The sequence below is a fragment of the Haliotis asinina genome, chromosome 4 (assembly GCF_037392515.1).
Source record: "Haliotis asinina isolate JCU_RB_2024 chromosome 4, JCU_Hal_asi_v2, whole genome shotgun sequence".
NCBI lineage: Eukaryota > Metazoa > Mollusca > Gastropoda > Lepetellida > Haliotidae > Haliotis > Haliotis asinina.
In genome coordinates this window covers 39998230-40015562 of record NC_090283.1, presented here as the reverse complement: position 1 = coordinate 40015562, position 17333 = coordinate 39998230, and the positions used below count along the sequence as shown (strand labels likewise).

The window sequence follows — 17333 nt, the reverse complement described above, 5'->3', positions numbered from 1 at the left end:
TGTATTTCTTGTGTCGTCATGTGTAATAAATCTTTTATACAGTGAAGACATTTTGATTCGCATTACCTCCTTTGAGCATGACGTAAGTACATTCTTAGTGGACACAACAGAATCGCTTCATCTCTAAATTGTGATCATGAACCAGTACGTTCCTTAGTGAATTGCACAAGCGACACTCACTCACTCACTCACTCACAACTCACTCACTCACTCACTCACTCACTCTTGTACGATTTAAGCCCAAATGTTACATAAAGTCTGTTTGGGGTCCATCTGGACCCCCAAACCGCTAAGGATCTTCAAAATTGTAGTTCATGGGTTTTTTAGCGCTGCTGCTTCGAATTATGGAAGCTTCACTGCGATCAGCGTTTACGTCTCAGAGGTAAATATAACAATTTCACTATGTAATAAATTCACTGTGCAATATAAACTCGTGACGTACTTTATAGTAAATATATGGTTGACAGATCAATGTCTATTTCTTTCTTTCATAGCCTCATTTGCCCTGTTGGACTGGAAGACATTTTGTTCCCCGCAGATAAAAAGCGGAAGGATGTGTATCGAGCATTGTATAAGTATGTTAAACCATAAATAATTTCAGTTTCACCATTGCCGTTTTCATGTAGCACTTTTCATTCACTGATTTGTAAGACAAGACGCTGCAAAAAGTTATTCAGACACTGTATACAGTTGGGTTTTCTATGTGTGCAGTATGGAGAGAAGTTGGCACCCCCGGAAACCACCTTGGTCTATCCGGCTGCTGTGTGGGAGGCAGTGAGGGGTCGTTTCCCGCAGGAAACTCCACTAACATACGATGACCAATACCTTACCAAGGTAAGTATGTGCACATTTGCGTCTGCGCATGTAATCCATTTCATAATGTTTTTCAAAGTTACGTCATAGGATTGGTGTTTGATCTCTTCATTCGTACATGTATGTATAACCTGATATTAAATGAAGGAAAAAAGACCATATTCGTGCATGATTTAAAGAGTATAGACTTAACAAGTCGGTTCGATGTTATATGTACAAAAGTACACCATCAAATTTCACTAGCCAGTCATGCCTGTGACTGTGCAGATATACTTGCCCGACTTGATTTTTACCAGCTTCCAAGCCTGTGGTTATTTCGCGCACAACCTGTATGAACGCGCGTAGTAACATAGCGTGGCGTAGTACAGTGGGATGGGATGTCGTGGCTATCACTTAAGTGGAAGATTTATATCATCCTGCCTCTGCTTTTCGAGATTAGAGGAGACGAGCTGGTCAGGAACTGTTCCGTAAGCCTTCACCTGTTAGTTGACAATATTGGACAGCCAGCAAGACGATTAATAGTGAAGGTTTCTCGTAAATATGTGTAGGTCTGTGACGAAAATACCTCTGCTCAATAATTAGTCCTGACTTAATAGGTAATGCCATGGTTTTGAGACGTTTTCAGCAATTAAGCAATATCAAGGCGAGCGCACTCGAAGGCGATTTATACACTGCACTCAAGTCGAAATAGAAAGGGAGAGCTTCACCGTGACGAGTGTTTTAACCACTAGCCTACTCTGCAGCCCAGTTATTTGTGATGATAGCACCGTAAAGTGTTTTACACGGTGGAACAGAGTCTGCCTGCAAGCAGCGAGTTTGATCCCATTGCTGCGTCATAGAAAATGTGTTACAAAAACAGTATTTGTCATCCACCTGGTTCCGTTTAATAAGATAAAACAAGTGAACTTAAAACTTAGTAAACGACTTAATGACCACGGAAGCGAGAAATAGTAACTAGGGCTGGAGAATTGGTACTAAACGAATAGTTGCCGGAAGATCATCTTTGTGATAAGGCACAAATGTTGCATGAAACTGAGAACAGAACGAAACCACTTTGCCAACGGAATAAATCTGTGAAACTTAAGTTGAAGACTGAACTGCCGCAAGAGACAGCATGAATCCTGGAATTGTATAGACAGCAACGAAAACGGACGAGATCGATGACACTACAGTTCGAAATTGAACCTGATCGATGATAGATAGTATCAGTGTATATGTATGTTGATTCTCAGTATTTTAATAAATGCTTTCTTTTTAATTCCACTACACTTGGGTGTTGAAGTAACTTCTTGGTTAAAGCGGTCCCTCGTCAAGCCGAAGACGGTTCGATTCCCCACAGCGCGAAGCTCCGTTCTAGTGTCCACCACAGTGACATTCCTAGAATACTGCCAGGAGCACCGTCTCTCACATGCTCACTCACCTCAACTACTCACTTCAACTACTCACCTCAACTACTCACCTCAACTACTCACCTCAACTACTCCTCAACGCAATGCATTAATATAACTCATAATAACACCCCCTCTTTTCTTGCCTGACTCACAGAAACTGTTATGAGATCCCACTCTTATAAGCAGTCCCGAACACACTTGCATGGGCGTTGCTATATTGGTGAATGTTGCTTACAAATAGTTCTGTTTATTAGATACAAGAACATGATCACATTCGATGGGCACTACTTACTTTTTGGTCATTTCAGTCCGGTGTTTGAAATTGCGTGTCCTCTCGCAACTGGGATACTTTCTGACGAAATACCAAAACATTTTGAGAAACTAGGGCAAACGGTTTAGCGATAAATAGCAGTTGGACATCTTGCTCTACTTTGTAAGAGCTCTATCTTCAGCGGTGGCGTTGAGGGACAAGTGAACAAGTGTACATATACAGGTGTGATTCATGCTACTCCAGGTAGGTTCGTATCACGTATGGTTGTAAATAGGAACATAACTGCTTATTTTGTATGTCGGGATAAATGCCTGTTCGGATTTTGGGAGTAAATTAATTTAACAGAAAAATAATAATGTGGTAATTAATTTGACAGTAAAAACATAGCATTACCCTTTGTTTGACGACCACACTTGTAGGATATGCACAATCTGAATAGTAATTGTGCACATGGTATAAATACGTTTTTATTCATGTACCTTGTCACATATATAATTGAAGATAACGGTGCATGTCATTATTGTCGGGCACAAATCCTGCTAGTTGTTATCAAGGAGTAATGGTGTATGGCTTTCAGGTGTGCTCTCAGTCATTACGAAAAACGTTATTAACACACAAAGATTCACCACCTTCGCCTAACATTTGCTTTGTTCAGTGATACGGTCACGTTACTACCACGGATATGTCCGATCTAGCAACCCCGATGTCCTTTCATTCACTGACCCTTATACTGGGTCATCCGTGTATACCACATGTGTGTTATAAGCACTGAGATAAGAAATGTAACGACGGCGTGACCGTCCTTCAAGGATGATAGTTGTCTAGGTCAGTACAATAATTTAGTGTGTTGTGAGCACTTTCAGGTTGTAACAAAGGTGAATGCACGCTTAGAGAAGTGGAAAAGCAATACGTAATTCAATATGTAATACGTTTCTACTATAATATGTCGAGGATTCGGGTGTGCGTTGTATGTGATGTTTGTGTTGCTGGGGATCGGTGGGTCAGTCTAGCGTTACTTACATGGCTTGTGGTGGCGTGTGATAATGTGCTCTGAGTACGGGGCCCCGTGTGCAGGCTACAGATCACACAAAGGTAAGCAATGCTGTACGTAGCAGGGACTCGCTGGACGGCTTGACGTCTCCGAGTTTCTAGGACTTCGGTCCTTTACGACTTAGGCGCAAATGATCGACTCGGGCTTGGTTGATAATGGAGCAGAATGTTATACAATGTTCGTTTGGTGAATGGGCTTGGCGCATTATATTATATACGATTACAAGTTATTAAATTAAATTTGTGACGTCATTCCATTGTCTTTTGGCCCTCATTACTTTTCAGGGATAGATCGATGTGTACCAGTTTGAATTTAAAGACTTCATTTTGGCATTTTGGCATTTACTTTTAATAAAGTAAATACTCCCAATAATTTGAATGTAACTCTCCATTCCTTAAAAATGGTGTGCCTCGACCCATCCGGAGTACCGGTTCCATTATTGCTATGGACTGGAGAGTTACGCGGACATTACCCTATGCTGATTTCTGTTAACTCTGGTTATGATTGTTCTAAGTACCTCGGGTATTATTGTAAAATGACTTCTGTGACTTTGTTAATAGCCTGTCATAATGCCCTGTTCAAGTTGGCCGTTATTCTCACAGTCCTTGTTAAGTAAACATCAATGTTAGTCCATGTTCAGAAGCCCATACTTGTCGTAAGAGGCGACTAACGGCATCAGATGATCAGACTCGCTGCTTTTGCTCACACGTCATCGTATCCTAATTACGTAAATTGGCACCATGCTGTTGATCACTCGGTTGTCTGTTCCGGTATCGATTACTTACAGACCACCGCAATAGCAATATGCGGTGTTAAATGACCAACCGATCGATCAGCTATGGTTTTTCAATTGGAATGTTGTTCGGGCCTTTCTGTTACATTAAACAACATTCAGACAGCAGTTGGTTAAAGTAGCTGCATTTTACTGTATAGGGCAAAAGTCATATTGGCATTGTACAAATAAAATTTATTTTAATAATGTAGGTTTGATGCTCTGCCACTAACACTTCAGATGACACAAGATTCAAGCACGTGTCAAGAGGACGAGTGTGAAAAAGGCGAAAATGTATTTATGACAAACATAGACAACGGCAAACCTTCCAAGACAGGACAGGATATTGGCGCGGAACAGAGCTTGTCAGGAATGGAGACTGGCGCTAGGGAAGATGGGGAGAATGATGGGAAGAATGATGGTGATGATGGGCAGTCACCGGATGACAATCAGCCAGAGCAAGATGATGATGGCTTACCTATTGATCGAGGTTGGGCTTGGGTGGTGTTAGCAGGTGAGCTATTCTGAATATTTCTACATTCCACTTGTGAATCCATGGGGGAGAGGGGGGAATAAAGATGTTTGTGGGTGTGTACGATAATGTAGTGACTGAACCATTGAAACTTCGTTGTTTTTTTAATCTGTTTGGTTTTCGTATTCATACACGAGATGCAAATTGTCTGTGCGAAGATGCGATAAAGTACTAGTAATTATTCATTCGTTGAAATCTCGTGGCTTTTTAATCAATGGTAAGCGTTCCGCCCGTAACCCCTGCATGAAATGTATTCTATTTATTATTGTTATTTTATAGAGGTTAGGGTTTAGGCGCATGGTTTAGATTTAACATGACGTTGGGTTTAGGGTTAGGATTAGGTCAGGCTTTCTATAAAATCATCTATTTCTAGACATAGAATGATTTTAAAAAACTGGGGTGACAGGCGGAAGTCTTTCCTAATCAATTTGGTGACTTTTTTTGTCTCATTCCAGGGAGTTTTCTGAATGTTATAATAATGGTTGGATATGGCCGATCTATTGCGATATTCTTTGTGGCCTATCTGGAAGAATTCGAGGCAAGTGCTGCAAAGACAACCCTGTTCATGGGTGTGATGGCGGGAACATTCAGTCTATCATGTGAGGATTAAACATTATTTGGTATTGTATAAGACCCGTGAAGGTCCGGGGTAGAATAGGCTTGTCGTAAAAGGCGACTATGCTTGTCGCATGAGGCCACATATCTGGAATATTGCTGAGAGCGGCATAAAACTAAACTCACTCGCTCACTGGGGTTGTATACAGACCGCCTACGTGGCATAGTAGTTAGGACGTCCACACGTGGAAAGTCGCCGGTTCGATCTCCGGTCGCGTCAAACGAAAGACGTTTGGGATGGTAATTGTTGGTCTCTGGCTGCCGCTCAGCGTTAATGGGTACAAGAAGGACTTGTCAGCTCGGTCTAAGTATAATGTGTCCGAGTGGGGTATTATTCATGCTTAACAGTGGCACGTTATATCACTGAGCTGCCATTATAACCCAGCTTATATCTGGGTTAGTACAAGCAGCCACACTTACACATTCATGCACGTCGAAATATTCTCAAGTACGACCCCCTTCACCTCACCGCACCATTTGCATATAATATGGAGCAGGTGTTCAGCACCTCAATACAAAGAGTACAAAATACACACTCGTGTCAATCTAGTGTGTTTAAGCGTAAGTGACATATGTTGACATTAAATTTTAAGTGATGGTTTAACCAGTTATATCTGCACAGTAATTTGTTTTAGACAAACCATTCTTCTTTATGTTTACAGCTCTCTTTTCGATGAACGTAATTCTACAACTACTAGGGGAGAGGAAGACCGTACTTGTTGGTGCAACGATATCAGTTGTGGGGATGTTGACGGGAGTTTTCGCCACTAGTATTACGTATCTCATTTGCACACACAGTATAATCATTGGTGAGTATATGCAGTATAATCATTGGTGAGTATATACAGTATAATCATTGGTGAGTATATAACCTCTACACGTCAACACGTACGAGCAGGGCAACATGTCGCGACATTTATACCAAGAAAATAAAACAGAGAATCAGAAAAACAACCGATTCCTATATAAAATTATTGCATAGAGCATTAGGCTAAGTGTATTCATTTGTTTGTTACCATACAATTGACACAAAATATAACACAAAAAGGTTATAAGTACGTGAAAGGAAGAAATGCCTTCCTACAGAACATTGTAGCTTTGGATATTATTCTTACAGTATTCCGGGTGTTTTTACAGAACCCCCCCTGGCTTTTCCGTGAAGCACGTTATTGAAACAAATAATAATAAATATTTCATATATAGCACCTTATTTATCATAGAAAATTAAAATTATCCATGTTGGTCCTGTTCTGCCCCTTCAGTATAGACAGCCTTTGCATACGCGAATTAGTGTATGTTTTATGAATGAACTGCTTGTAAATGCATCAACTTTGGGCCTGTTTCCGATTTCCTACAGAAGCAGTTTCACCAGTAATACATTTACGTATATGCAACAGTCAGCACATTTTGAATTTTTTTGGTATTTCATATCAAACGTCTTTCGTATTTTTCTTTACATTTGACGGGTTGAAACTAACCTCTTTACAATACGCAAAATGGTACACAATGATTCATGGTCATTTACTTTCAGGAATCGGTCACTCTATGATTCATGGTCCAGCACTGGTACTAATTGGAAAGTACTTCAAGAAGAGGAGAGGCATTGCTACATCAATTGCCATGTCTGGAATCAGTATTGGGGGAAGCGTATTTCCACCTCTCGTTCGGTTTCTGTTGGATGAATACGGTGTCAGAGGAAGTATGTTGATCCTTACGGGAGTAACCATGAACGTATGGGTCGGGGCTTCGTTGTTTAGACCATTAAGCTTCTATCAAAAGAGGATGACAGGATCTATCAAGATGGCAGGCCGAAACGAGGACCAAAGAAACGCCAGCGAGGTGAATAGAGATAATCACATTGTTTCTCAGTCCCATTCTGGAAAGGAACCAACTAGAGTTAATAGCAGTAACTCAGTGGTTGCATCTGAGACTCAATGCAGTAATGCCAAGGGAGAAATGAGTGACGCTGTCCGCAAAAGAACTCGGCCACAATCATTTGGTAGCGTTGAATCGCAAGCAGATTCCGTTTCGGAGCGCCAGATGAGATTATAAACAAGTAACCCAGATCTGACAATGTCAATGGTGGATATACGAGAAGTAAATTCTGAGTCGATTCACAATAACCAGGGAACAAAGGAGGCCAAATGTACAGCCAGATATCTGAAAAAAGCTCTGTCAGCGCTTGACTTTTCCTTGTTCCGACAACCAATGTTTCAGATGATTGTTGTTTTCGCTCATTTCGGTGTACTTTTTGGATTGGTAGGAATATACCTTCCTGCCCTTGGAAAGGAGAAGGGCATCTCACAAACAGATGCCGCATATTTGTTGACTTTGGCATGTGTTCTGGACTTCTTTAGTAGACTGGCCGTCGGCTTCGTTGCTGATCTCAAAATCATCAAAGTTAATCATCTAATGGTCATTGGAATACTTGTCTCAGGAACGGCAACACATTTTGTCTATTTCTACAACTCGTATGCTCTTTTGGTCGTGTTCTCCGTCATTGTCGGACTTTTTGGCAGTTTTTACCATTGCCTTATTCCTGTGGCCATTGTGGACTTCATGGGACTTGACAAGATGGCGAAGGTTCTTGGATTCATAGCGGTATTCCACGGCCTGTCTATATCAGTTACACATCCGATCATGGGTAAGGCTCATTCAATGTTACATTAACTGGAGTCATTCTACGATGATATGTCTGTGAAAACTTACATATTGTCATATGTGCAATATATGTATTTTGATGCTGATCAAGTTCAATAGACTAAGACTTGCACAGTCTCGGGACTTTTACAAACACGCTCACATTGTCTTTTAGAAGTCCCCATGACATCTCTTGGAAACATCGTTACGCATTCTTTAGTAGTACTGTAGAGACATACGATGATCAATGATAACTTAGTATGACCAGTCTCACCTATTTCATTTATAATATGTCTTGATTAAATTTGAATCAACCGGTGAAGTTACGAAAACTTACACTGTGAGCATTGAGTCTGGGTTTCATTTCTCCAGTGGACTTTGGGAGTAATGTATGTCTTTAAATGTGGGATATTATGTTCCAGGACATGCGTAGAACACAAACGATAACGTGAAATCATCATATGTCAGTCACGATAAAAGCAGTTGTCTACATATTTATCATCGTTTTCCATAAGTATCACTGTTTGGAATCAAGGTTAAGATAAATAAGAGTCTCGAGCGAAGGCAACATACTGGAACATACAGTGAAGCTCATCGTTTGCTGTCTGTACTTCGTCCCATGCAGATTGCAAATGTATCTGTCACACGATCCCTGGTGTGATTATCTACCTGTGATTGTTATCTGTGATTATCAGTGGCACGTCATCTATGTGTTGTTTTTATATTGTATTGTCCTGAAACTTGATACAAATGTAATATAGCGTACGTCTGCTATAAATTTCGCTTTGACTTTATAGTTTAATTATGTTCCTTTCTCGACCGAGGTTATAATATAACGATATATAACTATATTTCGTATCAGTTTATGGTCTCTCAAGAACATAATCTATGGCCTGTTTAGTCACAGTATTGTTGACGTGACACATCAAATCGTTTCTCACCGTTTGTTGTAACATTTGGATCCCTTGATTTACAATCATAAAATGTTTGTCCTCCTTAGAGGGTACGAAAATTCCCAAACACTCAAAGTAAATATAGAACTTGCCATTTCGTAATCGTATGATAATTGTGTGTCCTTTTAATGTACGGCAAGATCTCTCTAGATTGCTAACAGTTGACTGGATGGGGTAAATCCGGCACTTGGCAAAAGTACTGTCAGGTCCCATGGTTCTTAGTATGGTGACCTATTTCCAGTTGTTGGCAATCAGCAACCTGTTTTTAATACTGTCTTGCACTGACTTGTCATCTATTGTTAAAATTACTTTATTACAAGTTTACAATTTATGTACTAGTCGTTTTGCTGTCCTTGATAGCCAGATATTCTTAACTCACTCACCCACTCAGCCATGATGACAACTTGATGCAGGTCCACAGCTTTTTTTTAAATTAAGTGCTGAAGGGACTACTGAGCTTAGTTTTACGCTGCACGCTGTGTTACAGCTATTTTGCGGGGGTCTGTAAATAATCGTGTCTGGAGCAGACACTCCATTGAGCAACATCATGGGTATCGATCTACGCAGTTGGGACACGGTGACAAGTCAGCCACCCTGACCACCCGATTTAGATCGGCTACTGTAGATCAATTTTAACCAGAATCTTCACCTGACGCATTATGTCATGGGGTATAAAATGTTGTTAAATTAAACTTTATATATCTTTCGCTGCAACTGTTAACTGTGTTATATCAAAAACATGTGTTCTGTTGTAGGGACGATCCGAGACATTACCAAATCATACAACTTTTGCTTCACCTACATCGGGATCTCAAATTACATAACTGCAGTGATTCTACTTTGTGTACCTCTCGTTCAACGCCGAGAGAGCAAAATGAAGCCAGAGAGTTCTCCAGAGGACGTTGAAGAAAACCGACCTCTTACAAGTAGCTAATACACCTGGAACTGTTTATATGTCATCAAAGGGTTTGAGTGAAAGACATATCTCAGAATAGGCATTTTAACACCTCTATGTATAAAACTCGTATCTCCATGTCGGGGAGTCACGCACATATTGTGCCTCTGTCAAATTGTACGAAAGCATACTGCAAATATATATCTATTGTGCTTCTGTGCTCACAGACCCGTGAAGGTCCGGGGTAGAAGAGGTCTTCATCAACCCGTTTTTGCCATAAAAGGTGACTATGCTAGTCGCAAGAGGCGACTAACGGGATCGGGAGGTCAGGCTCGCTGGCACGGTTGACACATGTCATCGATTCCCATTTCGAGCAGATCGATGCTCATGCTGTTGACCACGGGCCAAGACCGCCATTTTATTTACAGACCGCCAGGAATATGGCTGAGTTCGGCGTAAAACTATACTCACTCACTCTTTACTCACATGCTATTGGAAGACAGTTGTATCTACTATTTTATGTATATTATGTCTGGGTACTGTTCAAGAACTTACTACGTATGTCTCTCACGTGAAGAAAGAACATGAAAACAAAACGTATGAAAGACTCAAATAATACATCACTAACAAAGACGTAACTGTATCATACTCTGACGTCATTAACAATGGGTGAATGCTGAGTAAGGTTTTTCACAATGGATAATTGTTACGTCAATTTCTTCAAATGCAATACTTGACATTCATTCTATTGGTATCTATTCTATTAAATATTAAATTGCATGTGTGATGTTCATATTTCTTTGTTTATGTTCACAAAAACATGAGCTAACAGAAATTTCCAAAATGTATAGTATCTTGACTTACTTTGTATTTTCTTGCACATAAACTCACACATAACATGAACAATTCATCAGGGATAAAATACGAATACATACATATATGTCTCTGTTCATATACGTGAGATTTGATGCAGTCCCGATCTAGACTTCATACCCCAAATTTTAATTTGGAACCAAGCCTTTCATCGCAGTACCTTTACCCCCAGCATGACGGCAGCTGTGCGTTGAAAACGACGCTGTCGCGAAAGTTGTACGTGTTTGCAGTGGTGGCGGTTGAGTTGCTCCAACGGTCGATCGTCACGCTGAAGACAAGGGTTCGATTCCCCATATGGATACATAGTAGGAATTTCTATTTCAGGTTTCCCCTGCCGTGATATTGCTTGAATATTGGCGGCATGCAACCACACTCACGTGTTCACAAACGTTCGATAACCTAGAACAGACCCCAAAGTTATATGAACATAGTTGTATAAATATTTGTTATAAATATCCACATTCTTGAGTAGGTTACGAATAAGGGTTTAAACACATACGTTTGAAGCTGCAAAATAACTCTACAAAGATAGTACAAACAGATTTTACCGCGACCTCTTTCAAAAGTGACCAGGAAGTGAATTTTTAAATATCGTGATATTAACTCTCCCGATGTGAGGCTTACAGCTTCTATAAATAGTTACAAATTGCTGAATGAAATCACTTATCAACCATATTTCATTCATTAAAATTCTGGTATCCAGACTGAATTCATAAGTATTGTTAGTTAGTTCGTAAATGTCTCAAACAGACAATATAAATTGAAATTCGTACCTGCCCACCCCCAATTGGCATGAGTCTGAACTTACTATACATCTGAGCTATATATCAGATGCCATACACCGTCATTGCTGTCATCAGCTTCTATTGTTGTTGACAATTCCGTGTTGTGGACAAGTCACGTAATGCTGGATGAGATAACCTAATCACGTGATGGTTCAACATTTACCTGTAGATGGATCAGGAATGGACATGATGAAGCCTTGCAGCCGACGTGTCGGTATTGGATACAGTGTTTGACCTGTCCCTGAATATCCGCAGGCCACAAGGCCCAAAACCTTGTGGGTCACTATCAGAATGTGTTGGCGCTATATACACAGCAAACAAAAGTGTGACAATGTGACAACCATTTGAAGAGTTTAATTTAACTCTAATGACTCACTAGTCTTCATTGCAACAAATAAAAAATCAACATCCATGTCAAGATCCAAGTTGTCTGCAAAGTTCAAACAGGGATATGTCAGTTATTGGCACAAACAAAGCTGTCGGCCATAAGGACACCTGCATTAAACAAACGCTTTGGGTCCGAAAGATTTTCAGTCTGCTTCGGGTCTACGGACCAACGTTGTTGTATGTTTAGCTGCAAAGTGTGTATCATCGTCGTTTAAATCGTGTTTTGATTGTTATATCATACTACTAGACACGTGTTAAACAGAAGCAGCATTTAGTTCACGCCAGGGTCAGCGTGTATTGCCCGTGATAAATCCTCGATCTAGCTCATGTACCTGTAGTAACCAAGTGTATTCGTCTACATTCTCTGCCCCGCCTACTTGTCACACACGTGTTTACTGCACGGGCCTGTCTAATATGTATAAAGCAGTAAGTGAGCGATTTTTTCGTAGACACTAGAGGGATTAATCGTGTGATGGTCTTTCGACTCACACCCTGCCCGTGTCATTCAGGATCCATCAATTTTCAAGCATTATGTCATTAGTTAGTAAAGGAATCAGATGGATATCGATGCCATCTTCTTATGACCAACACAATGAACCCGTGTAAAAGTCCAATATATTGCGCATCTGTCAAATTGATGTACTTAAACATACAGCAAATATATATCTATTGTGCTTCTGTGCTCACAGACTAATGAAGATCCGGGGTAGAATAAGCCTTCAGCAGCCCAAGCTTGAAATAAAAGCCCACTATGCTAGTCGAAAGAGGCGACTAACTGGATCGGGAGGTCATGCTCGCAAACTTGATTGACACATGTCATCGGTTCCCAGTTGCGCAGATCGATGCTCAAGCTGTTGATCACTGGATTTTCTGGTCCACACTCGATTATTTACAGACGTCATATAGCTGTGACGATCGAAGCCGTGACACTGTCTTCATCATATGATTAACATCATAAAATTCATCTTTAATCCTTGAATGTCGAGGACATTGATACATGAGGAGTACTCTCCATGACGCTCACTGAAAACGAAGTTAAAAGATGCAAACCCTGCATTATGTAGCCTTATCAGTAACCACAGGCTGTTCTGATAACAGCCTAGAGGACATGCATATCAACCTCATTGATAGTGAAGGTGCAAAGGTACGCAGTAAATCAGTAAAGTACGTGCGGCCCACACAACGTCCGGATGGATTCTGATGAGGAGTGGGTGCCTCCGAGCCGGAACAGGACTGCAGGCGCCCGCGAACGCCTTGAAGCCGAGGCGGATTTTAACATCAATGTCATAGGGGCAAGCAGCGATGAGGAAGAGGAAGTGTTTGTCCGGAACCGACTGTCGACGGTACAGCAGAACAATGTACCGCGGAGCGGTTCCGGAGATGCAGCGTCTGTTGTAAAACCTGCGGATGTCCAGGCAGAGAGTGTTGGTGATAGTCATCTCCCAATAGATCGAGGCTGGGCATGGATAATACTTGCAGGTATTGAGCTGCTTCTTGTGTCCTGTTTGTAGTAATACTTAATGATGGTACAACGAGCTGTTTTACTTCACAATGCCTTACACTTGAAATAATAAAGGGACCTCTATGGCACTCCCTAATTTTCTCAGTAGTGAGTATCATGTTAAACGAAGTCACTCACTTGGACTGCTGTTATATGTAACAGTACCAAGGCCTGATGTTTGCATGTGAATGATTCTTTTTCTGACCCGACATCTTTCTACATGGAAGACAATGCTAATTGGCATGGACGTATGTCCGCAGTTATGTCTTTTTAAAAGTCGTATTGAAGGTACTGTAAGGTATCGTATTTGCCGAACTGCAGTGGTGCAGGTTTTGTTTTTCTCCTATTTTTCTTTTGAATGGTCTTTGGTACGATTCCTGGAGTCGGATTGATTATGGTTTGCTTTCGCTAATGCGTGCATGTTTTTTTGGGTTTTTTTCACAAAATCATAAATGCATTTCTGGACCAGTGTTCATTTGCTTTACATTAAAACCGTAAGTTGGCAAATGGTGGCCGCTGAGCCCACTCATCCACTCTGAGCTATGGTTCTTTTGTGTAACGATCATTTGTCAGCGGCATCAATTTGAGCTAAACATGCCATTTTTCAGGATGCTTCCTCAACGTCGTTATAATGATCGGCTATGGTCGGGGATTGGCTATCCTCTTCGTAGAATACTTGGCATTATTCGAAGCATCAACCACTAAAACTACATTACTGATGGGCGTCATGGCTGGTGTATACAGCTTATCGTGTGAGTATACCCAAACAGGTTGTGTAGAATGCAAATATAAATTTAGTTAGATTCCAACTCATCGGTCCGCTTTTGAGTCAAAGGGACTATTGGTAGCGATTCCTATGTGAAGTTCCATTTTCTGTCTGGGGTGCGTATACAGGTGGCAAGAGTCGTGAGCGGATGGCGAGCCTTACCAGCCTGCCTGTGCAAGGATCACCCCAACCCTCTGATGCATTTTAACCTGTACGTCTCACGTCAAAAAATGCCATGTACGGTGTGGCAGCACATGTGAACGTCGAATGTGCAATGTGCTGCGTGGATGCGATTTCTTGTCGTCTGATCAGATCTCCAACATTTATTTGTGGTTCAGTTCGTTCAGACTTCAACCTAATCGCTCCTCCATTCATCTATCTATCTATCTATCTATCATCTATCTATCTATCTATCTATCTATCTATCTAACTAACTCTCTCTCTCTCTTTGTATGTATATACATACATATATCGTGTATTATATCCCTGCTGTTATTTATACCAACGTACACGTAATCTTCTGTATGCTTATATTCAACTTATTGACAATATTGAAAATTAATGTAAGACGGGTATGCAGGAAATGTATCTGACTGTGACTGTAGATTTATCATTATGTATGTTCATGTTTATGTGTCTGTGTTTGAAACTATGGCAGTGTGTGTATGGAAACCTATCTGCACGCGTATGTACTTAAGTTGAATTTCCAAACTTAACATCAGCATAAACTTCATTCTCTCTCACGCTGTATGTAAGGAAATCACGTGAGTACATCTGAGTGGATATCTGACTGTGTACTGTAACCATTAACACAACCCGTTTCCTCTCCAGCACTGATATCTATGCATGTCCTGGTGGATCTTCTTGGAGTCAGAAAGACGGTGATGCTTGGAGCAACCCTGACTGTTGCTGCCATGGTAATGGCTATCTTCCCTACAAGTATCACGTACATGATTTGTACACACAGTGTGTTTATCGGTAAGGGTATATACGATTCTTTTGTCACATTGAGGTTTACTCAAATGCATGATATGTGCAGTGAAGCACAGACATGGACTTATGTTTAGTCTCGGTAAAGAATTTGGGACTGAGTAGGCCCAAATATACGGCTGCTGACAGAAACGATGTAATTAGTCTCTTCTTGTTGGTTGCATATAATCATACTCCAAATTTCAAAGTACTGTAATGTATAAACCTAACTTGAGTTAATGTTTCGGGTGCAAGGTGTGAAATCCATTCTGATGCTTGAACGTTGCCAGATGAAAATCAAGCAATCTCCCACCATACTGTATTTACCAATTTCATTCACTGATGCGCTTTGCATTTTTATTCTCAGGTGTGGGACACTCTATGATCTACGGCCCTGCACTTGTTCTCATTGGACACTACTTCAACAAACGACGAGGACTTGCTACAGCAATAGCTATGTCCGGAATAAGCTTTGGCAGCAGCGTGTTCCCACCTTTGATACGACACCTTCTAGACGAGTATGGATTACGGGGCAGTATGATAATACTAACCGGAATAACCATGAACATGTGGGTGGGTGGAATTGTTAACCGACCGCTAGAGTCGTACAAAAGAAAAGACAAAAACGAAATAATAAAACCAAACGCAAAGCGAAAAACACATCTGTCAGAAACAAAACTAAATCGGCGTTCATTTGGAGTTGACTTCAAACAAATCGGACAACTGAATCCGGAAAAATTTCTCAGTGCAAGTTCAATTACGTCGGAATTGATGGGCAGGTCTCCACTTCAGGGGTATTCGCTCTTCCGTACAGATTTACCAGATTCTCCTTCGCTCACAAGAAGGATCAGTAGACCGCTGTCAGCGACGAGTCAGACAAGCTACAGTATGTATGCAAGCAATGTAGAGCTTGGTTCGGTGCCATTGTTGAATGTTGAACTGGACGAAGAAGCACCATCAGCAGTTGACGGCAACAGTAAGCAAACTGCCGCCTCACCAAGAAATGCTGGGTTTTACATTAAGAAAGTACTTTCAACGTTGAAGTTCTCGTTGTTCAAGAATCCAATTTTTTTGTTAGTTGTTTTTTATTCATATTTTGGAATAACCATCGGTCTTGTACCTGTATATTTGCCTGCGTTGGCGAAAGAAAAGGGCATTAGTCAGAGCAACGCTGCAATATTCCTGCTCATTTCGGGAGCAATAGACTTCTTTAGCAGGTTGTTTTATGGTTTTTTGGCTGACACTAAAATCATGCGAGTTACAACGATTATGGCGATTGGCCTTATAATTACTGGGACTGTTACTCATCTGACAGTCTTTTTTAATTCTTATGTGGCATTACTTATATACTCTGTAGTGTATGGTATGTTCGCCAGCTCCTACTTTTGCCTGATACCTGTAGCAATTGTAGACCTCCTCGGATTGCCAAACATGGCGAAGACACTTGGCTTTGTTTCGCTTTTCCATGGTGTTTCAATGGCTGTAACACACCCAATCGTAGGTAAGCATAACACGCCCTGTACTTTCTACGGGTACTTAATGTATATACCCAACACAAAGAGTTAACGGTCACCCCAATATGAGCATTAAAGTTTTTAATTGTGATCCATATAATACTTTGATTTTGAATATGGGGATTATCCGTAACTTTTTTCTTGGGTATATTCAGAGCAGTTATAATCTCAAAACATTAATTCTTAGAATAAATGAAAAAGATAGGTTTCAATCCTTACGTAGGTTCCGATACGCTTGAACCGGAAAGTTCAAAAACATATCGAGATAATCATGTATTTATTCATTTGCGAAAATCAGCATTTAACTATTGTGCTTGAGGTATGGACTTACAGTAATTAGTTTCAGATGACACATGTACATAAAGGAGTATGATTTTGTTGTTCTGAGCAGTTATATTTCCCATGATATTTTAACAGGTAGCCTAACAGATTCCACGGGTTCCTACACTGCGGGATTCAACTATCTTGGTGCATGTGCTTATACTTCAGCAATTATTCTATTGTTCGTACCCGTTCTAACAAGACGTGCAGCAAGCCACCTACAGGAAGAAACTTTGAAAGACGAAGTGGAAACCAAAACCTTGCAGGAAACAACAGAATTGTAA

The 17333-nt window shown here is 40.7% G+C and overlaps 1 protein-coding gene and 1 pseudogene across 1 annotated transcript; both read left to right on the top strand.

The window, feature by feature from the left end:
• Window positions 1-4538: 4538 nt before the first annotated feature.
• LOC137282482 (monocarboxylate transporter 5-like) lies at window positions 4539-10706 on the top strand (annotated as a pseudogene).
• Window positions 10707-13168: 2462 nt separating this feature from the next.
• Window positions 13169-17333, top strand: LOC137282481 (monocarboxylate transporter 5-like). Its single transcript, XM_067814237.1, has 5 exons — window positions 13169-13457; window positions 14088-14231; window positions 15077-15223; window positions 15582-16715; window positions 17146-17333. Exons 1-5 carry the CDS (start codon window positions 13169-13171, stop codon window positions 17331-17333), a joined length of 1902 nt encoding a protein of 633 aa, XP_067670338.1.

Excerpts from the sequence above, each read along its gene's own strand:
- LOC137282481 (XM_067814237.1), top strand. The coding sequence starts at position 13,169 with ATGGATTCTGATGAGGAGTGGGTGCCTCCGAGCCGGAACAGGACTGCA. Across the intron at positions 15,224-15,581 it reads TACACACAGTGTGTTTATCG|GTGTGGGACACTCTATGATC; the intron begins GTAAGGGTATAT and ends TTTTATTCTCAG. Across the intron at positions 16,716-17,145 it reads TGTAACACACCCAATCGTAG|GTAGCCTAACAGATTCCACG; the intron begins GTAAGCATAACA and ends ATATTTTAACAG.